At 36.9% G+C, this 26,934-nt stretch overlaps 1 protein-coding gene across 1 annotated transcript in view; it reads left to right on the top strand.

Moving 5' to 3' along the window:
- Window positions 1-26,934, top strand: part of cdkal1 (CDK5 regulatory subunit associated protein 1-like 1) — an 821,501-nt gene that overhangs the window by 91,317 nt on the left and 703,250 nt on the right. The window contains exon 4 of the mRNA XM_039736195.1: window positions 17,127-17,211. Within this exon, the coding sequence (XP_039592129.1) occupies window positions 17,127-17,211 (85 nt within the window). The remainder of the gene's footprint in view (window positions 1-17,126; window positions 17,212-26,934) is intronic.

Below are 26,934 nucleotides of genomic sequence, written 5' to 3' on the forward strand. Positions count from 1 at the left end.
CATTGCTTCTTTAACACACTACTTCTCCGCTGCGATGCGCTGGTATTTTGCTAGTATAAATATATATATATACATAGCCCCGCCCACCATCTCTAATCATACTTCAGCGCCCACCGTCGCTCTCCATCAAGCAGCAATAATTAGCAAACAAACAAAGATAACTGGCAGTAACAGTGCAAAATTCACAATTGGTATGCCAGTGTGAAAAGATAAGTTTTGAGGGCAGTTTTAAAATGTGTTATTGAATCGAGCTGATGTGTGTGAGAGAGAAGAGAATTCCCGAGTTGAGGAGCACCAGGAGAGATGCTCGAGCTTCCAGAGCACTGAGTTTGATGTGTGGTACAGAAAGTACAGCTGCAGATGAGAATCAGAGTGAGCGAGACGGGTGTCAGTCTGTAGGAGATCAGTGAGGTTGTGGAGAGCTTTAAATGTTAAGAGTGGTATTTAGTATTGTATTCTGTAGTTAACAGGGGGCCAATGAAGTTGAGAGAGAATAGGTGTAGTATGATCAATGGATTTAGAACAGCAGGTTATTATCCTGGAAGCAGAATTTTAATAAATTGTGTTTATGGATACGCTTTTGTGGGATGACAGATAGAATAGCATTAGAGTAATCTATACGTGAGGTGACTCGGGCATTAACCATTATTTTAGTACTGTGTTGCGCAAGAACAGGACGAAGTCTAGAAATGTTTCAGAGATGGAAGGAAGCAGTCCGAGAAATATTACTTATACGGAAGGAATTATTTAATAATAAATAGTAATAATAATTATTATTATTTAATAATTGGCATTATTAGTGCATAAATGGATATAAATGATTGCATGTAAACGATTCACCTAAATCTGTTGTATGTAAACGATACTGTTTAAAACTTTATTATTGTTTTTTCATCAGAAAACCCGTTTCCACGCTCACCTTCTTCCTTAAAAAAAGGGGAAAAAAAAGTTGGAGAATTAATATAAACCCGACTTTCGTGGCTTCACTCTATCACGGATTTTAAATGTAAGCATATCTAAATATATAACGCGGATTTCTGCGGACAATGGGTCTTTTAATTTATGGTACATGCTTCCTCAGTTTGCCCAGTTGATTTCATACAAGGGACGCTATTGGCGGATGGCTTATAGAAGCTACCCAATCAGAGCATGTATTACATATTAAATAAAACTCCTCAATGATATAAGATATCCTTCCCGCTCGGTGCTTGATTGTTTGCATTTCTCTCTCTCACCCTCTCTGACATTCTGTGCGCCTGACGGAGGGGGTGTGAGCAGAGGGGCTGTTTGCACAGAAGATACGGACGCTCCTAAAAAATGCCACTTTATCACAGTGTTTCGGCATACTTAAAAGCCCAAAAGCACGTATTGATTTTTTGATTGTTTGCTTTTCTGTCATGCTCTCTCTCTCTGACATTCTCTGCTCCTGACACGCATTCTTTGAAGAGGAAGATATGTTTGCATTCTTTTAATTGTAAGAAAGAACTTTCATCTCTGTCTTGTCATGGAGCACAGTTTAAACTTTTGACTAAAGGGTGTTATTTCATGTCTAGAGGGCTCTAATAATGTTAACAGTGTTGGAGAGTTTATAAGGGCTTAAAATATATAAAAATAACCATACAAACATATGGTTTCTACTTCGCGGATTTTCATCTATTGCGGAGGGTTCTGGAACGCAACCCCCGCGATCAAGGAGGGATTACTGTGCACAAATGCACACACATACACACATATATAAACTGCTCAAAAAAATTAAAGGAACACTTTGAAAACGCATCAGATCTCAATGGGAAAAAGAAATCCTCCTGGATATCTATACTGATATAGACTGGGTAATGTGTTAGGAACGAAAAGATGCCACATCGTTTGATGGAAATGAAAATGATCAACCTACAGAGCCCTGAATTCAAAGACGCCCCAAAAATCAGAGTGAAAAAATTATGTGGCAGGCTAGTCCATTTTGCCAAAATTGAATTGCAGCAACTCAAAATTGTATGCAGCACTTTGTATGGCCCCTGTGTTCTTGTATACATGCCTGACAACATCGGTGCATGCTTCTAATGAGATGACAGATGGTGTTGTGGGGGATCTCCTCCCAGATCTGGACCAGGGCATCACTGAGCTCCTGGACAGTCTGAGGTGCAACCTGGTGGCATTGGATGGACCAAAACATAATGTCCCAGAGGTGTTCTATTGGATTTAGGTCAGGAAAGTGTGGTGGCCAGTCAATGGTATCAATTCCTTCATCCTCCAGGAACTGCCTGCATACTCTCACCACATGAGGCCAGGAATTGTCGTGCACCAGGAGCCACTGTACCAGCATAGGGTTTGACAATGGGTCCAAGGATTTCATCCTGATACCTAATGGCAGCCATGGTGCCTTTGTCAAGCCTGTAGCGGTCTATGTGACCCTCCATGGATATGCCTCCCCAGACAATCATTAACCCACCACCAAACTGCTCATGCTGAATGATGTTACAGGCAGCATAATGTTCTCCATGGCTTCTCCAGACCCTTTCACTTCTGTCACGTGCTCAGGGTGAAACTGCTCTCATCTGTAAAAAGCACAGGGCACCAGTGGTGCATCTGCCAATTCTGGTATTCTATGGCGAATGCCAATCGAGCTGCATGCTGCTGGGCAGTGAGCTCAGGGCCCATTAGAGGACATGGGGCCCTTGGGTCACCCTCATGAAGTCTTTCTGGTTGTTTGGTCAGAGACATTCACACCAGTGGCCTGCTGGAGGTCCTTTTGTAGGGCTCTGGCAGTGCTCATCCTGTTCCTCCTTGCCCAAAGGAGCAGATACTGGTCCTGCTGATGGGTTATGGCCCTCTCCAGCTCTCCTAGAGTAACTGCTTGTCTCCTAGAATCTCCTCCATGCCCTTGAGACTGTGCAGGGAGACACAGCAAACCTTCTGGCAATGACACGTATTGATGTGCCATCCTGGAGAAGTTGGACTACCTGTGCAACCTCTGTAGGGTCCAGGTATCAAGCCTCATGCTACCAGTAGTGACACTGACTGTAGCCAAATGCAAAACTAGTGAAGAAACAGTCAGAAAAGATGAGAAGGGAAAAATGTCAGTGGCCTCTACCTGTTAAACCATTCCTGTTTTGGGGGTCATCTCATTGTTGCCCTCTAGTGCATCTGTTGTTAATTTCATTAACACCACAGCAGCTGAAACTGATTAACAATTCCCTCTGCTACTTAACTGACCACATTAATATCCCATAAGTTTCATTGACTTTATGCTATACTCTGATTAAAAAGTGTTCCTTATATATATATATATATATATATATATCTATACTAATAAAAGGCAATCCCTCACTCACTCAAGGCAACTCACTCACTCACTCACTCACTGACTCATCACTAATTCTCCAACTTCCCGTGTGGGTGGAAGGCTGAAATTTGGCAGGTTCATTCCTTACAGCTTCCTTACAAAAGTTGGGCAGGTTTTATATCGAAATTCTACGCGTAATGGTCATAACTGGAAGCAGTTTTTCTCCATTTACTGTAATGGAGATGAGCTTCAACGCCGTGGGGCGGAGTTTAGTGTGACATCATCACGCCTCCCACGTAATCACGCAGTACATAGAAAACCAGGAAGACCTCAAAAAGCGCTGAAGAAAACATGCATTATATAATTGAGAAGGCAGCGAAACAATAAGAAGCGGCGAAAGTGACATATACAACCATATTCATGAGTTCTGCTACTGGAAACAAAGCACGATGTAAACCTACACTTTAAATTAAGTTCATAGACAGGCTGCGCTGGCGTTTGTAATTTAGTGCCTGCCCATATAAGGCCGTCCGTCAGCGGCAATCCAATAGCAAACTGCCACGGGTAAATATTCACGGGTGAAGGACTGTGCTTATGGAGAGGAAGATGAGATGGTCAGGGTGGTGTTTGACACAAACTCAGCGAAACTGCGAGAGAAAGTTTTAAGTGCCAGGACTAAGGTAACATTAAATACAGCCATGGACATAGCACGAGATGGCACCAGCACAGCTGGGAACCTTCGATGCATGTACACCGAGTGGCTCACGTGAACTGGCGCAGTGCACAGATAAAAGCAACAGTTCCAAAGAGCGCTGAACAAAACCGAATTACACAATTGAAAAGGCAGCAAAAATATGAAGCGTCTCATACATACAAGCATATTCATAAATCCAACTACTGCGGAAACAAAGCACACGTTGGAAAAAGTCAATGTCCGCTAAAGGAAGACAGTGTAAAAACCCGTGCATGCAGTGTGTCAGGTCTCAGATAAAGAAGAAGGCGAGCTGTTTATTGATGCAGTAAGAAGCGAATCGATGAATGAAACCTGTCATCTTTACAACGATTGACAAACACGGAATGTAACTTGAACACAACACATCCTACAAATACGAACCTGATTGAAAGAAATAATGATAATCAAATCCTTGATGACAGCAACACTCAGTAACACTCACAAAACAAATACTGTATATTGACAGTCATGTTACGTTATTTTTAAAATGTTCCCTTTTCTTTTCTAGCTTTTTAACACACTACTTCTCGCTGCGATACGCTGGTATATATATATATATATATATATAACCCGATCTACATACTCGAATAATGGATACTTTATTCGCCATCAATGATTGTTTTGGTAAAGCCATACTCAGTGTATTCATTAGATGAGCGGTAAAAAGTAAGGGCGAGGGAGGATGACTTATTGAGGCATGCAGGCTGTAGTCGTCAACTCTATCTGAATTGCGATCACATTTGAAAAAATATATCTTTTCAAGTTCTATTTAGTCCATATGTGTCAAACTCAAGGGCGGGCCACATCCGCCCGGCGTAATTATATCCGCCCGAGATCATTTTATATACTGTATTATTGTTATTAAAGCCGGGTATATGAAGCGCTGGTAACACAATAAACTACAGATCCCATAATGCAGCGCTTCAGCTGCCTTGCCGAACAGCGTTAATCAAGTCTACCTTAAGATGCTGCAAGTTATTGCGAAGCTAGCTCACACGATGCTGAAGAGAAAAGTTGATTCTGAAAATAGAGCCTTTAAAACCGATGGGAGGCTGAGTATATGTTTACTGAACCCGTGTGTCTCATTTGTGGAGCTAATGTGGCTGTAATTACAGAATTTAATCTAAGACGGCACTATAAAACAAAACATCAGGGTAACCTGAAAGACCTGAATGCAATGCAGAAGATACAGAAAGCAGAAGAATTAAATAAGAATCTGACACTTCAGCGGACGTTTTTACCGTGCACAATCACAAAGTGATTTCAATTGAAGCTGCTTTTATGGGAGACACAACCACTTGCCCCACTTTCCCTGTTACCAAGTAATGTTAAACCAAGTCGTCACTACGGTGTTCCCAAACACGCACTTTGCTGATAAACTGAGCGCACTGAGTTTGCACGGCGCTTTGGTGACTTTGAAGAACAAAAAAAGTCCGTCTACATGCGGCTCGAACCTTGTGCATGTTTGGTAGCACATATCTGTGTGAGAAGCTCTTCTCAGTGATAAAGACTAACAAAACAGCACACAGGAGTCGCCTCACTGATGAGCACCTGCAATCCATCCTGAGAATCTCCACAACACAGAACCTCACACCAAACAGAAACGAACCTGTTGCCAAAAAGATGCCAGGCGTCCAGCTCTAAAATGACATATGAGCAAAGACAACTGAATGATTTGATTTGTTATTGCTGAAAGGAACACATTTTATTTATATTTCCAGGTTTTGTTATGCAGCATGTTCATATTTGAATTTGTATAATTTTGACAGGATATATTTTTATGGAGAGCAAAATCTTTTGGGATATTTAAAATCTAAGTTTATTTTTTATATAAAATTACATAAGAGTAAAGAAATTTGAATGTTTGTTCTTTTAATGTTTACTTTATTTCTAACTTGTATAATTTAGACAGGATATATTTTTATGGAGAGCAAAATATTATAAGTTGTTTAAGGTTTGAGTTGATTTATTCAGGAATAATATTCCTGTCTGTTTTACCATTCCTACCAAAGATATTTCTGTCGACTAAATAAAAATTCCTTCTATTTAAAATTTAAATAGAACTTGAACAAATCGATAGTTCATAATATCCACGCAGACTTGCACGTAAGAGTGGGAGTTATCCGTTTTAACAAACAGCGTATTGCACTGATTCTGAAATAGCTGTGTGTGTATATATGTAGATATGTATGTATATGTATATATATGTTTATATATGTGTGTGTGTATGTATGTATATATATATATATATGTGTATGTATGTGTGTGTGTGTATATATATATATATATATATATATATATATATATATATATATATGACAACAACACTCATCACTCACAACAGTGACAAAACAATTACATTGACAATCATGTTACGTTATTTTCAAAATGTTTCCTTTTCTTTTTCATTGCTTCTTTAACACACTATCTCATGCATGCTGGTATTTTTTGTATATATATATATATATATATTTATTCACTATATACATGGGATAGCCCCCCACCATCTCTAATCATACTTCTGTGTCCACCGTCGCTCTCCATCAAGCAGCAATAATTAGCAAACAAACAAAGATAACTGGCAGTAACAGTGCAAAATTCACAATTGGTATGCCAGTGTGAAAAGATAAGTTTTGAGGGCAGTTTTAAAATGTGTTATTGAATCGAGCTGATGTGTGTGAGAGAGAAGAGAATTCCCGAGTTGAGGAGCACCAGGAGAGACGCTCGAGCTCCCAGAGCACCGAGTTTGATGTGTGGTACAGAAAGTACAGCTGCAGATGAGAATCAGAGTGAGTGAGATGGGTGTCAGTCTGTAGGAGATCAGTGAGGTTGTGGAGAGCTTTAAATGTTAAGAGTGGTATTTAGTATTGTATTCTGTAGTTAACAGGGGGCCAATGAAGTTGAGAGAGAATAGGTGTAGTATGATCAATGGATTTAGAACAGCAGGTTATTATCCTGGAAGCAGAATTTTTAATAAATTGTGTTGATGGATACGTTTTTGTGGGATGACAGATAGAATAGCATTAGAGTAATCTATACGTGAGGTGACTCGGGCATTAACCATTATTTTAGTACTGTGTTGCGCAAGAACAGGACGAAGTCTAGAAATGTTTCAGAGATGGAAGGAAGCAGTCCGAGAAATATTACTTATACGGAAGGAATTATTTAATAATAAATAGTAATAATAATTATTATTATTTAATAATTGCCATTATTAGTGCATAAATGGATATAAATGATTGCATGTAAACGATTCACCTAAATCTGTTGTATGTAAACGATACTGTTTAAAACTTTATTATTGTTTTTTCATCAGAAAACCCGGTTTCCACGTCTACCTGTATTGGTTTAAATGGCACTTTTACCACTTGCAATAGGGCGGACGTGCTGACTTATCGTGTCGACCCTTACTCTCTGTTCTGTTTCTTTTTCTGGTTTCTTTGTCCACTTACTCAAAGCATCATGATGCTCCAACATTGATGGACTAAAAGCCAGAAGTCTACGTGACCATCATCATCAAGTCCTTCCGTGAGAACCCTAAATACAAAGAGGACTGTTTCTTTTATACTGTAGAATGCCCAGAGGGGACTGGGTGGTCTCATGGTCTGGAATCCCTGCAGATTTTATTTTTTTCTCCAGCCGTCTGGAGTTTTGTTTTTTTTGTTTTTTCTGTCCACCCTGGCCATCGGACCTTACTCTTATTCTATGTTAATTAATGTTGACTTATTTTATTTTCTTACTGTGTCTTTTTTATTTTTCTATTCTTTGTTATGTAAAGCACTTTGAGCTACATTTTTTTGTATGAGAATGTGCTATATGAATAAATGTTGTTGTTGTTGACTGGGCAACACAGTGAAAGCAGCGTCTATCTATACATGTCTGTTTTCCATAGCCTGCTTACAGGAAGGTACTCTCTCGACCATTGGCATTGGTTTCGCTCCTTGCTATTTTCATTATACTGCGACGGTGGTTTCCTAAGCCTTTGTTATACTGAATTCCTTTCTCACCGTTTTCCGTTCCTATTCTTACACTGCCGTATGCTACGGCGGGCTTCTGCTAGTATAATATAATATACACATGAAATATGAATCTCTCTCCCTCTCCATCTCTCCATATGTGTATGTATCTACAGTATATCTGTATATAATACCTATAATAGAACTATAAATAGTGATATTCAAGCATGTCTAGGTTTAAGAAAGCGAGAAGAAATTTCATGTGAGAGGTGGAATATGGGTAGCTTATTGGCATAGTGGTAGCTCTACTCCATCACAACTTCATACACTTCAATTCCAACCTTGGATCAGGCATTCTATGTGAGGACTTTGCATGCTATCCTTTTGTGTATAAGGGTTTTCTGCTCATAACCCAAAGAACTGAGTATTAGGTTAACTGAGACCTCTTAAGAAATGTTTGTGTCTGAAAGTGTTTATGCATTTGTGTGTGTGGTGTGTGTGTGAGAGAGAAAGAGATTATGCTGGGGGCTAAAACCTAGTCTAGGATGAACTTCTACCTTATACAGTGCTGGTGGGAGAGGTCACAGTTTCCCACAACCTTGAACTGGATAACTGTTAACACAAGAGTCTACAGCTCTAGAGAGGGGCAGTGAAAAGAGAATTTTAGATTTTTGCTTTGTAGAGAACTGTTATATTATTGGATTCTTACATTAATTTTCTGTAGATTTTAAATGATTTTAAATAAGTAAAATGGCCTGCATTTTCCAATATCATACTTGTGTTATTAGAAATATCTACATTTTCTTTTACAAATACTGTAGGCATTTTGCAACATCAGGCTTAAGCGTGATAACCTGGCATTATAAACCAGGCTATTCTGCTGAGTGGCTGTTGAATTACACACTTGTTTGCTATTACTACAAAAAAGAAAACGCGTCAAAACAATAAGGAGATGAGGTAAAATGAGTTAATCTAAAATTCTTGTATATTTGATTTAGCAGCATTATGGCAAAATAAAGGCAAATCATACAGTTGAACAATAAGTGCTGAAATGACAATTAAGCAGTGTAATTGCATAAATGTCGAGCACCACAATTTAGTATCATCAGCACTTTTAAAGATATTATCTAGCTAAGACCTTCACGAGTAGAATATAATTATAATAGTAGTACAGTTAGAAGCAAGAATACAGTACTGAGAAACAATAGGAGGAGCTTGAATAGTCAGAATTCATATTCATTTTTAAGAACATATTTTAATTAAACGTCGTAAAGGTAGTTTGGGTCTTGGTGTGTGTCAGCTGTTGTTGGAAACTGTCTTGGATAGTAGGTCATTCTTACCCAGCCCATTGTAGAGTTGCCAGAAGGAGACACGGACAAGAGAATCCCTCACATTATTCTAGGGGTACGGGTATAATGAAAGGATGGGGTATTGCACATTAAAAGATTATACATTCCCAAACCCCCCTGTAACAGCTGGCATCAAGAAGCTACAATTGACTACCCTGCATGGTTTGATAGGCTTTTTTGCCAAAGTTTTTCACCAGTAGTCTAGCAAGACATAAGTTTGTAGGGTTTGCTCATACGTGCTTCAGAGGACACCTGAGGTGACCACAGAAAAGTCTTCATAGTGTCCTTTGCTCCAGTGAACTTAGGTGGAAAGTGGACAAGAATTCAGCTTGCAGTAGCTAGAAGTGTCAGTAGGAACCCAGTTAAATTAGCTGTTGGCCTTTCTCTCTTTCTGGGGTTGAATTGAATTTAGTTTTGTTACGTTTGACTTGATTGTATGGAATGTTAAATGCTTTAAATACAATTAAAGTTTTTTCCAAAAAAAAAATGGAGAGGTGTGAAACATCTTTTTATTTGGACTCATTCCCTTAATTTTTTTTCTGTTTTTATTGTAGTATCCTTTTTTTTTTTTTTTTTTTGGTTACCTTTTATCTATAGTATAAACATTTCAATTCCTTCTATTTTAGTGCCTTTGGGGTTCATAAGTGGACTGCTCTAAGGCAGCGATGTATAAAAGGAGTGGCTAAGGGCCTTGGCTGTCCTGTAGAATTCAATGTGGGTGTGTGCTTTAATAATCTGAATCTGGTCTTGTCATTGTGCTCTGCCCCTTATTTCCAGATTTTCCTATGCTCTGCACATCACGTAGAAAAAAATATATATATTGTCAGAAATAATCAAATATGTTTGCATTCCTTTACAAGAAGATTTTTACTCAGCATTCTGTGTTCACTGTTGGGGTTTGGAGCATCTGCCTTGTGGAAAGACAAACGTAAAAAGAGACAAACTTTTGACAAGGATATAATCAACAAGAATGTGTATGTTGTTATAGTTCTGTATTAATAGAGCAGTCTGAGATGTCTGTGTATAGTAAATATTATTAAATGTTCAAGTGTAAAAATATATATATATATTTTTTGTTTTGAAGTTATAGGCACAGAATATGCTATCTTTTTCCATGTACAGTAAACAGGAGTCTGACACTTAGCTGTCCTTCTGCTTCCTGACGTCCACAAACGAAGCAAAACACTCTACAAATTTGACATTTAAACTAATTAGGGGTGTGCAAAAATATTGTAAAACAAGGCAGAAAAACTTAATGGGAGTGTTGGCAAGGGTGGAGGTGATGGTGCTGGGTTTGAAATTCATAGTTTAATTATTGTAGTGATCAGTTGTGATCTTTTGAAAAAGCTAGTGAAAGAACCTCATATCTTCCTCAAATATGCTGACTTTAATGTCACATTCATCTTGTTCATGCAGTTGGTAATTTTTTGATGTTGTAACTTGTTTAGTCCTAAATTGCAAAAGCATGAAGTGTTTCATATCTTGGCATGATGTTTTATTTGACTTACAAGTTGTAGGTTTCCTGACAGTTGGTGACGCCACCCTTTTTATTTGTATTGTAAACAGGCAAAGATGAAAGTCAGCTGCTTTGTCTTGTTAAGTGCTGAAAATCAGTTTAAAGACACACACACACAACAATTAAATATTCCCTTTGGCAGCTGGTGTTTAGCATATATGAAGGAACAGATATTTGCCAAACAAGATGCTTAGAATAACTGCATTTTACAAGATTCTGTTGGTGTCGAACAGTTCCTGCTTTCCTTTTAAACATTGCGATAGAATCCCCAAAGCCACTGCCTGTACTGCTTTGAATGATAGCAGAGACCCCTTCTTGTTTTCTAAAGCTTTTCTTCACTCCCCTTCATGATTGCTCATTCAGCTTGTTGACTCCCTCTGTCTGGAACCCACTCGATGTTTGTTCATATCCTTTTGTGTCAGCATTCACTTGTAAGCTTAAGTCACATTTCTAACAACAGATGCACTTTAAGTGCTCTGTTTTAGCTAGTCAGATTTTCTGGACTGATCTAATCTAATTGTATTTACTTTGTAACTGACCTTTTGCGCTTGTATTTTTTTTTTTGTTTTGAATTTCAATTACCCTTTTATTTTTGCATTTCAGATTACGTAAGTTGGCTCCCTATGTGTAGGGATATGCATGAATATATGTTACCATGGACTTGTCTCATCCAGAACTGATTTTAGTCTAAAACGTATTCTTTCCATAATTCTTTAATAAGATAGACAGGGTTGTTGAATGGATAGGTGGCCATGATTTTTAGTAGTTCTCCTTATGGAGTATGCAATAGAAAATAAAGACTAGACTTGTTCCTTACCTTAACCCTTAAATATGCCAAAAAACCCTTAAATATTCTACCCTACAACCGTGACTAGCAAAAAGCACATGGAGGAAGTAAGTAGGTTAAAATGTTCTTCCTTATATACTTAATTGTGATAGCAGTCCCTGGGAAAAGAAAGCACACAAAGTACAGATTTACCATTTAGTCTGAAAAGATTGATTTTGAGGGTTTGGAGAAGCGGTAAACTTGTAAATTTTTTTAGAAATGCCAGTTTTAGTTTGCTTAAAAACATAAATACATGTTACAAACAGCTTTGGTTAAACATCTTCCTTCATTTTATGAACCATACCTTTACACGTCAACCGGTGTGTGGAGTTATCTTTGTATCTTCAAAGGTAATGCAGCACTCTTAAATGTTAGTATTTTTTTCCATCTTTTTCTTCTCTCAGTTTTGCTTATATACATCCATCTGATCATTAAAAGGCAATTTTACTCATCTGTAGTTTGTAGGCTTACTTCACAATGGAAAATGATTCACTGAGTAATTTTGCTTTGCTTTGCTTCATGTAGTCTTCACTCTGATGTGAAAAGTCTATTCTGTGATGCACTAGGTACTGTTATCACATCTGATCAGAATTGCCTTTCCTGGGAAAACTTTACACTAAAGCAATGCTCAACTAAGGTGTTTTTTTTTTATTTTTATTTTTTTTAAATCTGTTTCTTAGTCTGTATTTATAGCGATAGATAAATAAAAGGTCATGAATGGGGGATGGGTCTTCAATTCAGAAACAGATTTGTTTGAGCACTTTCATGCGGTAATTTTATTTTGTTGTAGTATCTAATATAAAACATGCGTTTTATATATTGTGAGCTAATGACTAGATAACTGACATGGATTATATAAGTAAACTTTGTTTTTTGCACATTTTAAGATTGTTTGCTACTGTTCAGAATAGCCCTTGCTGGTTCCTCATCGACACCAGTTGTCTTTAAAGTTCTGTTATCTCTGTTCCCATGAAAACATAGGATTAAAATGATTCCTCGGCCATTACTAAAAACAACACAGGGCATAAACGATTAAAGTGTCATTTTAGGGTGGGATATATATATATATAGATATATATATATATATATATATATATATATATATATATATATATATATATATAGATAGATATATATAGATATAGATATATATATAGATATAGATATATATATATATAGATATATAGATATATAGATATATCTATATAGATATATAGATATATATAGATATATAGATATATCTATATAGATATATATATATAGATAGATAGATAGAAGCGTAATATTGTTTGTTTTTTTATCTTTAATATACCTATCTGAAGTAAGGCTTATTAAAAATATTTTCCCTAACAAAAAAACACATTAAATACACACACAGCTCACATAATCACTTAATTGGTATTGACAATTAAACGCTGCTTAAATGTAAATATATCTGTACTTAGAGTTTTTATTCATTTTTAATCATTAATTGCACTACAGCTTTTTTACTGGTAAAGTATACGTTTACTATATGTAAACAGGTGTTTTTTTTCTGCAGTTTATCAGCCTAGATTCATAATTATTGTGGTATAATTGTAAATATGGTTTACCATTTTAATAATACACTGCTTGTTTCTTACCAAAATATTTACTGTATGACACACTCAACAAATAAAAATACAAATCTTTAAAATGGCCATAAATGTTTTAAATGTACATAAATTATTAATTGTGAAGACCCAAAACTAACATGCATAGCAAGTTTATAAGTAGAACACATTTTTTGTGCTAATCTAGCAAGCCTAATGTTTACTAGACAGCAATTTCAAAATTGTCTTTCTTTTCTTTTTCCAGTTAAAATTTAAGCTGCTGAACTTAAAATAAGCCAGCTGTCCGTTTTAATTTAAGGGACAAAATAAAGGTCTGAATTCTGTAAAGTAGCTTTTCTTGCCATTTGTCTAATTGCACAGAAAGACTCTGATTCCTTTTTCACAGTTTATTACCCTTTTTTCTTTAAGTTAAAGGCTAATATACTTGTCAGCTCTCTGTCTCTTATAAAACGAGCATTAACTTGCTTTGTATACATAAACTGCAAAGAAATGACAGGATATTAATGTAATAGATTATTATTATTTATTTTTTTTTTTTGGAAATGGGCCGGTTTAGATTGCCAGCTGATTGACTGGAGCATCTCCACATACCCCATGTACGTACTGCAGCTGTATGTGGATGAAGCAACTAATAATAATGACATTTCATAACTGAGCTAACTGAATATCTGGAAAGAATAGGCTTGCCATCTTTCATCAGTTTTACTCTAGCATAATTCAATAGCTGTTCGAAATTTTAAAAACTTGCCTTAAATCAGTTAAATTGAAATGCAAAAAATACTCAAAATTAGTTGCCCTCTTAACTACATCTCTTTGTATCAGTCAGCATTTTTGTCATTGTATAATTTTCCAGTAAAACTACAAATCCTGTTGACAGCTTCAGAATTTGATCTCATTGTCACTTACTCTGGCACCATTTCTTGTGTTTAATGTCTAAATTCAGCAAGCTGAAAGGAGCAGTGATAATGTTATGCACATGTTTTATGCACCTATAAATACTTGGGAGTGCAGCTGGATGATAAATTGGACTGGACTGCCAATACTGAGGCTCTGTGTAAGAAAGGTCAGAGTTGACTATACTTCCTTAGAAGGTTGGCGTCCTTCAACATCTGCAATAAGCTGCTGCAGATTTTCTACCAGATGGTTCTGGTGAGTGCCCTCTTCTACGCGGTGGTGTGCTGGGGAGGCAGCATAAAGATGAAGGACGCCTCACACCTGGACAAACTTGTTAGAAAGGCAGGCTCTATTGTAGGAAAGAAGCTGGACAGTTTAACATCTGTAGCAGAGTGACAGGCTAAGCAAACTCCTGTCAATCATGGAGAATCCACTGCATCCACTGAACAGTGTCATCTCCAGGCAGAGGAGTAGCTTCAGTGACAGACTGCTGTCACTGTCCTGCTCCCCATGACAAACTGAGGAGATCGTTCCTCCCCCACACTATGCGACTCTTCAATTCCACCCGGGGCGGGGGTGGTAAACACTAACATTATTCAAAGTTATTGTCTGTTTTTATTACTCTTTAATTTAATATTGTTTTTTGTATCAGTATACTGCTGCTGGATTATGTGAATTTCCCCTTGGGATTAATAAAGTATCGATCGATTGATCTATCTCGATCGATCGACCTTAATGAAAAATATACAAGGTAACATTATTATGAAAAAGAGATCCTCTAACTTTGCTGTGAGATTGAGTTTATTATCAAATATCTCCCCTCCACAACTTAAAGTACATCTATTGATGGCCCATTGTCATGCTTATAACATTAATATATGATGGTAACAACTGCTTTCTTCCATAAACCATTTGATTTGAATACAGTGTAGATTAGAGTAACGATGGAGAAAATTGAGGAAGCCATTTTAAGTCACTTTGCAGATGTTTTACCATTCTCCAGGTATTTATTACATACAAATATTAATTTACCAAATTGTATAGAAACTGGTAGTCAGTTATAGTATATATGTTCTATAATGGCAGAGTCTTAAAATGAATGAGTGGAAGTACTATACAAATAATACCTATTACCTGAGGTGTCTTTCAAAGTTCAAGTTGAAATTTCTGGTGCGTAACATCTCATCAACTGAATGCTGTTTTTTTGCAAACCACGGTTTGAGAAAGCAAACCCGATATATCCTAGTGCACAGGATTGTTTATTAACAGTAGCTTTCATGCATCTTGCAACTTCCTAGTACATTTGTCATTTATACTAGCTTGTACATCTTATTTTCTTTCAGTTTTGCCATGCAGCATTTGCTAAATGCAAGCCTTTATGTAACAAGTTACATGTTGCCTATGTTGAACCCAGAATAAGGAAAAAAAGATGTAAAACTTTTTTTCTTTATTCTATGAGTGTGTAAAATTAATTGAAAGACGAGTGCTCTACACTTTGTATTCAACATTTTCACTGGTTAGATTTACATTCTTGGCCTCCAGCATCAATGTGTATTTTTTATCTTAACAAGGTAAAACTGATCATCTTGGAAACAAGCAAGAGTTCACTGACTGGTCAGTTTATGTCCTTCTACTGTTATCACATAATTGACAACTTAATTGATATTAGAATCATAATTTGCAGAACTGACAGATTGCGTGTGCACGCGTGCAGGACGAGATTTGTCAAGTCTCCAGGTTTAACGTACCTTGAAGTGGTTGTCTGCATGAGTATAGTAGGAACAGCAGCATGTGCTTCGTGTTTGAGGTACAAAAGTTCATGATGAGAATCAGAAATGGACCACTTCCCAAACAACAGATAGACAGTTGTGAATACTTTTTTTTATAGGCACTGTAAAATATAATGTATATATGTACACATGTTGTTCAGGCATGCAAGAAAGAATTTCACTGTACTCTGTAGACATGACAATATTGTACTACTTTTAAACCATATGAGTGTGTGTGTGTATATGTATATGTGTTTGTGTGTGTGTATGTGTATATATAAATATCTATATCTCTATCTCTCATTAAAGCATGTACTGGGTGACACAGTGGTTATCCTAGGTTTTAATTCCACATCAGGTTGTTGCCCACAATTCCCCTATGGAGTTTGCACATTCTAATTGTATCTGCATGTGGCTCTGTGAGAAAGTATACAGGGCTGTTCCCTGCCTTGCACCTAGTACTATCAAACAGGCTTCACCCATCATTCACCATGAACCTAATTAGGCAGGTTTGAATATATTATTTTGTGACAGTTAAGCTTTAAGTGTCCCACGATCAACCACGAGAAAATGTAGCCTTTGCCTTCTCAGTCCTTATTGGCACTGGCTCACTTCAGCAACCTTCACTATGAAATATGAAATAATAATCAGGCAGCTGACCTAACCTCAAGTGCTTGGACATCAAAATTTGAATACTGTATAATGAAGACATCCATTTATCATGTCCTGCCTTCCCAACAGAATGACTGAATGGAATGTATCATGAACCTGAAAGCTGATGTTAAATGTATTTGGAGGTCTTTTGAATATATTATTTACCTTTGCCCTTTTCAAGTGCTCCTCTTTTTGTTTATAGTGAAGCTGTTCTATGTCTTGTGGTGATGTAGTTTAGTTTCCATGTTCCCAAAGGTCCTAGACAGAAGCTGCTATGACTTCACTTTGCTCAGTGTTGTACTGCTGAATGATAAGAATCTACAGTAACAAGTTATATTTTTTCCCTCACTCTTCATTATATTCTTCAGGAATTTTTACTGATTCTTTTGCTGTGAAAAACTTAGACTTCATTCTTGACAATCTTAAACCCATACCTCACATGCGTATGTTTGTATTTATAAGTTATAAACTTATTCTGAGCCATGTCTAACAGATGCTCTTTTTAAGCACTGATCTTCTAATATGTACCTTTTTTCTATTTTCTTTCACTCCAGAGAATTCTTCTGAAGCTGATCTGTGGTTGCTGAACAGTTGCACAGTTAAAAGTCCAGCTGAAGACCACTTCAGAAACTCAATCAAGTAAGTTACATAATAGATATGTGCTGAGTGTAGATATTTAAAAGTTTCCCAATGATTGGCGTAGTTTATTTGGTTCAGGAATTTAATTACTGGGGTAGGTTGGGAATCTAATTTCCAGTGTGGGCAGAGTTAAGCATTGGCCTTTTATTTGTTGCTGAATCCAGAAAATTGATGTAGTGCACTCTAAAGTAGGTTTTTTTCTTAAAATTATAAACTACTACATACTTTATTACCATATTTCTATTGGTGAGAAAGTGACATTTCAAAATTCTAAATTTTTCATACTCGTAGCCTCTGAAGTAAATTGATGAGACATCTGACTTACTAATACAATGTGAATTTAGTTTCTGTAAGGGTTTCTTATGATATCATGTATTTTGGTCAGGGACACATTTCAGTTTATCAGTCTTAATTTCTTATATTTACACTTGAGAAGTCATCAGTGAGTTCGTTGAATGTATACCGAACAAGAAATGACAACAGTAACACAATGCAAAAATGATCTGAATACCTTATGTGGACTTTGAATGTCGGTGTGCCTTATTTAGGAAGTGCCACATCAGTGTGCATCTGCAAAAGAAAAAATTTAATAGTTATTTCCTTGCTATAAAGGAATAAACATAAGAGGTACAGTGTTTTGGCTACACAGTCTACATTAGCATAAGTTCAAATAAAGCTGTCACAAACTGGGAATCTTGAAAATTCAAGATGGACCTGTAAGGAGTAGTTCAGTCAGATTTCACATGTTTCAGTACTTTGAAACAGTCAATACACAAGAGGTAATTGTAAACATGCTAAATTGCTTTTCAGTATTGTCTACAGTGTTCAGAACTCCAGTTTAATACATTGTTCATGGCAACTCCAGTAGAACACATTGTTCATGGCATTTTAATAGGATTGTTGAAATCTCAACGCGCCACTTTTAAAGCCAAGTTACTGAGCAGTACAGGGCCTGGTAATGTTTTACAGCATTATAAACATGACAGAACAACAATAAATTTATGTAATGGCTGTCTCTGTTGCAATTTTCATTCTAGTGAGCAGAAGGATGCAACTTTTATGTGGTAGTGTTTCCAAACATCAGTTACCATCTAGGTAACACCAATGTTCTTGCAAAACAGACAGTGGATATCAAGACCTACATTTCTGAATCCATCTTGAAAATTCAGCATGTTTCTAAAAATATTTCAGAATTTTTCAAAATGAAAAATCTTGCACTTTACCATTTGATTTCTGCCAGAAGAAGGTACATGTTTAAGCAACTAAGAATTAGCAGTTTCACCTGATTTATTTTGACATTGTTCTAAAGCAGTTGGATGCTTCAGTCCAATGCCCCCAGCACAAGTTTGGTGCAGTGAATGTAATACTACCTTCTATTTTCTGTTGCACCTCAGAAACAGCATTCACAGTGTGTAATATGACCAAATTAATATCCCATCATAGAGATATATATATATATATATATAGAGATATATATATATATATATATATATATATAGATATATATAGATATATATATATAGATATATATATAGATATATATATATACAGTGGTGTGAAAAACTATTTGCCCCTTCCTGATTTTTTATTCTTTTGCATGTTTGTCACACAAAATGTTTCTGATCATCAAACACATTTAACCATTAGTCAAATATAACACAAGTAAACACAAAATGCAGTTTTTAAATGATGGTTTTTATTATTTAGGGAGAAAAAAAAATCCAAACCTACATGGCCCTGTGTGAAAAAGTAATTGCCCCTGAACCTAATAACTGGTTGGGCCACCCTTAGCAGCAATAACTGCAATCAAGCGTTTGTGATAACTTGCAATGAGTCTTTTACAGCACTCTGGAAGAATTTTGGCCCACTCATCTTTGCAGAATTGTTGTAATTCAGCTTTATTTGAGGGTTTTCTAGCATGAACCGCCTGTGTAAGGTCATGCCATAGCATCTCAATTGGATTCAAGTCAGGACTTTGACTAGGCCACTCCAAAGTCTTAATTTTGTTTTTCTTCTGCCATTCAGAGGTGGATTTGCTTGTGTGTTTTGGGTCATTGTCCTGTTGCAGCACACAAGATCGCTTCAGCTTGAGTTGACGAACAGATGGCCGGACATTCTCCTTCAGGATTTTTTGGTAGACGGTAGAATTCATGGTTCCATCTATCACAGCAAGCCTTCCAGGTCCTGAAGCAGCAAAACAACCCCAGACCATCACACTACCACCACCATATTTTACTGTTGGTATGATGTTCTTTTTCTGAAATGCTGTGTTCCTTTTACGCCAGATGTAACGGGACATTTGCCTTCCAAAAAGTTCAACTTTTGTCTCATCAGTCCACAAGGTATTTTCCCAAAAGTCTTGGCAATCATTGAGATGTTTCTTAGCAAAATTGAGACAAGCCCTAATGTTCTTGCTTAACAGTGGTTTGCGTCTTGGAAATCTGCCATGCAGGCCGTTTTTGCCCAGTCTCTTTCTTATAATGGAGTCGTGAACACTAACCTTAATTGAGGCAAGTGAGGCCTGCAGTTCTTTAGACATTGTCCTGGGGTCTTTTGTGACCTCTCGGATGAGTCGTCTCTGCGCTCTTGGGGTAATTTTGGTCGGCTGGCAACTCCTGGTAAGGTTCACCACTGTTCCATGCTTTTGCCATTTGTGGATAATGGCTCTCACTGTAGTTCGCTGGAGTCCCAAAGCTTTAGAAATGGCTTTATAACCTTTACCAGACTGATAGATCTCAATTACTTCTGTTCTCATTTGTTCCTGAATTTCTTTGGATCTTAGCATGATGTCTAGCTTTTGAGGTGCTTTTGGTCTACTTCTCTGTGTCAGGCAGCTCCTATTTAAGTGATTTCTTGATTGAAACAGGTGTGGCAGTAATCAGTCCTGGGGGTGGCTACGGAAATTGAACTCAGGTGTGATACACCACAGTTAGGTTATTTTTTAACAAGGGTGCAATTACTTTTTCACACAGGGCCATGTAGGTTTGGAATTTTTTCTCCCTAAATAATAAAAACCATCATTTAAAAACTGCATTTTGTGTTTACTTGTGTTATATTTGACTAATGGTTAAATGTGTTTTATGATCAGAAACATTTTGTGTGACAAACATGCAAAAGAATAAGAAATCAGGAAGGGGGCAAATAGTTTTTCACACCACTGTATATATAGATATATAGATAGATATATAGATAGATAGATGTGTATATACAGCACATCCTGAAAGTATTCACAGCACAACACTTTTTACACATTTTGTTATGTTACAGCCTTATTCCAAAATTGATTAAATTAATTTTTTTCCTCAGAATTCTACACACAACACCCCATAATGACGTGAAAAAAGTTTACTTGAGGTTTTTGCAAATTTATTAAAAATTAAAAAAAACTGAGAAATCACATGTACATCCTGCCATTGTCCTCTTGGATCTTTGAAAGGGAGGGACTGTAAAATAATTTTATATATTGTAGAGATGGTGTCTAAGTCCTCGAAATAGAGCAATATTTTTTCCAGCCTGGATGAGGGTGCAAGATGACGAAAATCGGGCCGGTTCTTTTTAACAAAGTTCCTAGTATGAAGATAGTGAAAGAAATGTGTAGCTGGAAAGTTAAATTTGGATTGTAATTGCTCATAGGATCCAAAGATGTTGTCTATATAAAGATCTCTAAGCAGTCTAATCCCAAATCTTTTCCAGATATTAAAAACTGCATATGTTTGCGATGGTTGAAAGAGGTGGTTCTCTTGTAGAGGTGCCACAGATAAAAGATACTCCATCCTAAAATGCTTTCTACATTGGTTCCATATTCTGAGTGAGTGAAGCACTAATGGATGATTAGTAAAATGGCGATAACTTAGTGGGTACGGAAAGTATTCAGACCCCCTTCAATTTTTCACTCTTTGTTATATTGCAGCCATTTGCTAAAATCATTTAAATTTATTTTTTCCCTCATTAATGTACACACAGCACCCCATACTGACAGACAAAAAAAAGAATTTTTGAAATTGTAGCAGATTTATTAAAAAAGAAAAACTGAAATATCACATGGTCCTAAGTATTCAGACCCTTTGCTCAGTATTTAGTAGAAGCCCCCTTTTGAGCTAATACAGCCATGAGTCTTCTTGGGAAAGACGCAACAAGTTTTTCACACCTGGATTTGGGGATCCTCTGCCATTCCTCCTTGCAGATCCTCTCCAGTTCTGTCAGGTTAGATGGTAAACGTTGGTGGACAGCCATTTTTAGGTCTCTCCAGAGATGCTCAATTGGGTTTAAGTCAGGGCTCTGGCTGGGCCATTCAAGAACAGTCGCAGAGTTGTTGTGAAGCCACTCCTTTGTTATTTTAGCTGTGTGCTTAGGGTCATTGTCTTGTTTGAAGGTAAACCATCGGCCCAGTCTGAGGTCCTTAGCACTCTGGAGAAGGTTTTTGTCCAGGATATCCCTGTACTTGGCTGCATTCATCTTTCCCTCGAATTGCAACCAGTCGTCCTGTCCCTGCAGCTGAAAAACACCCCCACAGCATGTTGCTGCCACCGCCATGCTTCACTGTGGGGACTGTATTGGACAAGTTCTATCTTGGAGTTTGCTAAAAGACACCTGAAGAACCCTGAGATGATGAGAAATAAGATACGCTGGTCTGATGAGACCAAGATAGAACTTTTTGGCCTTAATTCTAAGCAGTATGTGTGGAGACAACCAGGCACTGCTCATCACTTGTCCATTTCCGTACTTTCCGTACCCACTGTACATTTGTTGGGGCACAGAGCAGGGAATAGAAAGAACTAGTGCAGGATTTTACTTCTATTGCGGACCAAGCCTGTGTATGTTCATCTATTTGTGTTCAGGTTTTCATAGCTTGTATGTTTGCTGCCCAATAATAAAACTGAAAGTTAGGTAGAGCCATGCCACCTTCTGCCTTAGGCCTTTGTAGGGTCGCTCTTTGGATATGTGGATGTTTTGAGTTCCAAATAAACGAGGTTATTGTTGAATCTAATTGCTTAAAATATGATTTATTGATTTATTAAATATATTCATTGAAAAATAAAAAGTATAAGAATAATGCAAAGCATTTTCAGCATAGTAATAAGACCAAATATTGTTACTTCACTATTTAAAGTAATGAGTACTGCACCTTTTTTGACTTTAAAAACAGTTAAATCCGTGCATTTGTAAGCTACTTTTCAATGCTGCTAAAGAACATGCAGTTATAATATGTCACAATTTTATATATTACACACTTTTATGTCCTGTCAACTTGTAATATGAGAAAACCATCTAACCACCATTTAGAAATGGGAGAAATCCTAAGAGCTTCCAACAAGAGAACAGGATTTTTTGTTGTTTTGTGTTTAATTTTTTATATGGTAGGCTGCCTTGAAATTTGTTAAATTTGGAAGTTGTTGTATAGTTAAATATACTTGTATTTTATTGTGACTGATAGTAATGAGTGTACTTGGGTTTTGTTACGTTTGATTTAAAATAAAAAAAAAAAACAAACAAAAAAACAACTTAAAAATCCTCATATATAAAGTTTAGTGACAAAATTATGCTTTTAGCCATTTTCAATAGGCATATATGTGCTAATGTTTTTAAAAATGTATTTGATCAGACTTCTGCAGCTGTTCTAAGTGATAGATTTTTGTAGATGATCTTCTAGGGAATTCTAGAACTTGAGGCTGAAATTAATGTTTGACCTGTCATATGAAGACACATGATTTATAGTATCACTGCATGGGTCCGTAAATTGGCTTAAGAATGCTGAAGATTTCCTAATTTTAGGTCAATAGAATGAGCAAAGGAATGAAGCAGCCATTAAGTATATACTTCTAAACACCGTGCATGTAACAAAAATGTACTGTTAAACTTCTGCATTTAGGTTTCATTTTCTTAGTGCCTATGGCAACAGCAATTTTATAAACCAACACATTTTAAAAAAAAATGTATTTTAAGAAATTTTATTTCTTTTAGTTAAAGATATAGGAAGGTAACAGAAGATCCTGAAATAAGTTTGGAAGAATTTAACACAGACCTACTTTGAAAAATATACAGCAGCTTGCCAGAGCAATTTGTTTCAGTTTTGCATTCTAAGGGAGGCCACACAAAATACTTAATTGTTTTAAATGCACTGGGCATTCTTGTCAGTTTTATTGTATAAATGTTTATTTGTGTGTGTTCTGATTTTCATAAGCAAATAAACATCTACCACCCAGATATCTAGCTTCTTTATTGAACGTCCTAAAACCTTGCCTAGTGCTTTATGCATAAATATAAACAGTTTTCCTTGTAGGCATTGTATAATGATTGTAGTATATGACTGTTGTAAAAGCCAAGATTTGAAAGCTCACTTAATATTGACTTAAGAATATTCCAAGAAGGTGCTGTCCGTTGTCAAATAATATTAATAAAACATGGTATCAAATGTCATTGCCCTGAAAGTTAATTTCATTTTTAAACTTGGTGGTATTGTCTTCATTGTGAATATAGGTATTTGATCACACAGCTTGCTATTGGTTTATGTTGCTGAGTTACTGTGCTTTGAAATTCATGAGGAAATACAGTGCCTATAAAAAGTAGAGGTTTTCACATTTAATTTTTGTATAATTTGAAATAAAACTTGATTTTTTTTTAATATTGATCAACTAGAAAAGGCTAATGTCAAAGTGAAAACAAATCTCTGGAAAGTGGTCTAAATTTATTATAAAACACACAATAATTGATCAGATTATCAGTCAACCCCTCAAGTCAATACTTTGTAGATACACCTTTGACAGCCATGATGATAGCCTTGAGTCTGTGTGCACAGGTCTCTCTCAATCAGTTTTGCCATTGTTGGCCCTATGCTACGAGATCCCATCGGGAGTCTCCTCAACCCACCACTTCCAATAGTCATGACTGGGAAGAGGATAGTGAAACAGTGTGCAGTGCTTTTATTAAAAACAATTCAACAAAACAAGGTGTCCTAAAAGTGCAGTGCTTCAAAATTCAATAAATAAGTAATCCAATAAAATAAAGGTGATGTTGAGGTTAAAATCCCATCAAATAAATATTCTTTTAAAAACCTGAGAATAAAACCAACAGTGCAGGAAACTGTCCCATGAAACAGTCCATTAAAATAGCTGTCTCCTCGGCTTATCCTTATGAATCTTGCAGCTGAGGAGGCGCCTACCCAACAGATTCAGCCGTCTTTCTCCTGCAGTCTACAGGTCCGAGTCCCTGCTACTTCCTTGGCCTCACAGTAGAGCTCCAATCCGGACCTAGGCTCAGGTATTTTCCTCCCATGGACAAAGGAAACCGTCCGATCCAGTGTCCGTGACTCCCACTGCCTTCTTGGATTTACAGTATGTGGAGCCGCACTCCTCCTGTTCGCTCCTACTACCTTAAATTGGTCAGCAGGAGCAAAGCATCACTGCATCCCCAAGCATCGGCCGCACGCTGTCCTACTGGGTCTGTCCTCCTCCTGGCTGTCTGCTGCCTCACTCCTGTACCAGCCCCTGCCTGTTTCCTGCCTTCTCCACATTCTCTTCTCTGTTCTGTCTTTGTTTTTCCGATCTTGTGCTCCTCTTTTTATATTTTGGGGAGCGGTTGCAGGTGCGAACAGCTGATTGCCACCGCGGGCTGATATTGAGACAATTAGACTGTCCGCACATGCCAGCAAGGCAACGCATGGTCTGCTGACCGCCTTGCACCAACCCAGAGATGAGACGTCTTCACAGCAGATCACTTGCATCTGCTCAACTCCCCAGCGTGAGCGTAACCAATTATTTATTTATTTATTTATTAAAACGGCCACTTTTTATGATCTGCGGACTTGCTGTACCGCAGGACTCTGCAGTTTTTCCCTGTTCTTTTTTGCAGAACTACTCAAGTACTGTAAGTTACATGGGAATTTTGAATGAAAAATCTTTTTCAACTCCAGTCACAAATTTGCAGTTGGATTGATTATCTGGACTCTGATCTGGCCACTCAATGACATTAACATTGTTTTTTAACCATTCCTATAAAATGTTGGCTTTATTTATGCTTGGGGTTGTCGTCTCCCAAGACACAGATTTATTGCAGACTGCATCAGATTTTCTTGCATAATGTCCCTTAATTTTGCTGCATTCATTTTATCCTCCCAAGCCTTCCCAGACCCGCTGCAGAGAAGCATCCCCACAGCATGATGCTTCCACCACAGTGATTCATGGTAGGGGTTGTGTGTTTTTGATAATGTGCAGTGTTCAAACATGGCATTTAGTCTAATGGGCAAAATACTCAATTTTGGTTTAATCAAACAGAAGAACCCTCTTTAAACTGACTTCATAGTCTCCCATGTATCTTCTGGCAAATGCTAGCCGATGGCTGTCTCTACATTTTCCATCTAAATGAGAGAATAAGTGTCTATGTCTGCCTGTGTGTCTGTCTGGTTGCTATATTTCTGTCATTACAATAAGTGGTGCATCACATACATTAGCATTGCTTTTATGAATCTTATACCAAATGGCATATAACAGAGACACATGCTTTGCATGTTGTACTACAAATGTTAATACTGAGATCTACATTGATTACTTAGATTTCATCCTGTCTTAGATGGATAGTACAGCTTGGTCTCCCAAAATGCTGTTACTGGTGAAGCACCAGGGCAACAGTTTTTCTATGCAGTCTGTCCAGTCTTTTTTTACTGTTCTTTGTAACACCTTCAGAGTCCTCATAGGTCTCTTAGTGGCCTTCCTTACAAGTTATCATCTTGCATGATCTCTGGTTTTGTGGATGGCCTGCTCTAGGAAGATTTACAGCTGTGCCATAATCTTTATATTTCTTTATGAAAGATTTAACTGAACTCCTAGGGATATTCATTGACTTGAATGTTTTCTTGTACCTATCATCTGACTTGTGCTTTTCAATCACCTTTTCACAGAGTTGTTAGGACTGATCTTTAATCTTTGTGTAATTTAGGCTACAAAACTGACTTACCCCAAGTTGACCCTTCTAGATACAACTGCATTTAGAGGAAATTAACTGAAACCACTTGACTCCAGACTTGTGATCGCCATTTAGGTAGTTATGTGATTTCTACATAAAAAAAACAATTGGATACATCAGTGATGGTTTAGATATATCATTAAAGGGGATGAATATTGATGCAATCAGCTATTTGAGATCAAATGATCTAAATTAATTACAAATATAATCTAAATTAATTACAAATATAAAACATCAGTTTTTAATGAAGCTTTTTGAGTACTCAGAGTTTCTGGCGTGATCTACTTGAAGACTACTTTCTCATATTGAATCTTGAACAATAGATAAGCAACAGAGAGTAGTCTTCTGTATTAGAGTGAATCATGAATTTACTCTGTGTGTGTGTGTTTATTTGTATTAATAAAAATCAACTTACTGTTCACATAATGAGGCCCACCATCTTGTTAAGGCAAAAAGTTCCATCTTTCAAGTAGCCAATGATTGCATTATTAGCTCAAACATCAGAATTTGCAATTTGATCTAAGCAATGGTGTCCTTCATAAGATTGGTGGTGCTGGATGTGGTGGTTCCGGCATCATGGAAAGAGCTGCTCACCCTGGAATTTCACACACTTCGTCATTTATAGTTTATGAAAATGATAAATAATAAACAGATATTCAGTGTACAAAGTACAGTGTAGTTTTTGGGCAAAAACACATTGTTGACTGGGTCAAAGGAGAATGGCCAGAATAATTCAAAATGGTAGAAAGACATCAAATAAGTAGA

Source organism: Polypterus senegalus, chromosome 15 (assembly GCF_016835505.1).
Source record: "Polypterus senegalus isolate Bchr_013 chromosome 15, ASM1683550v1, whole genome shotgun sequence".
Lineage (NCBI taxonomy): Eukaryota > Metazoa > Chordata > Cladistia > Polypteriformes > Polypteridae > Polypterus > Polypterus senegalus.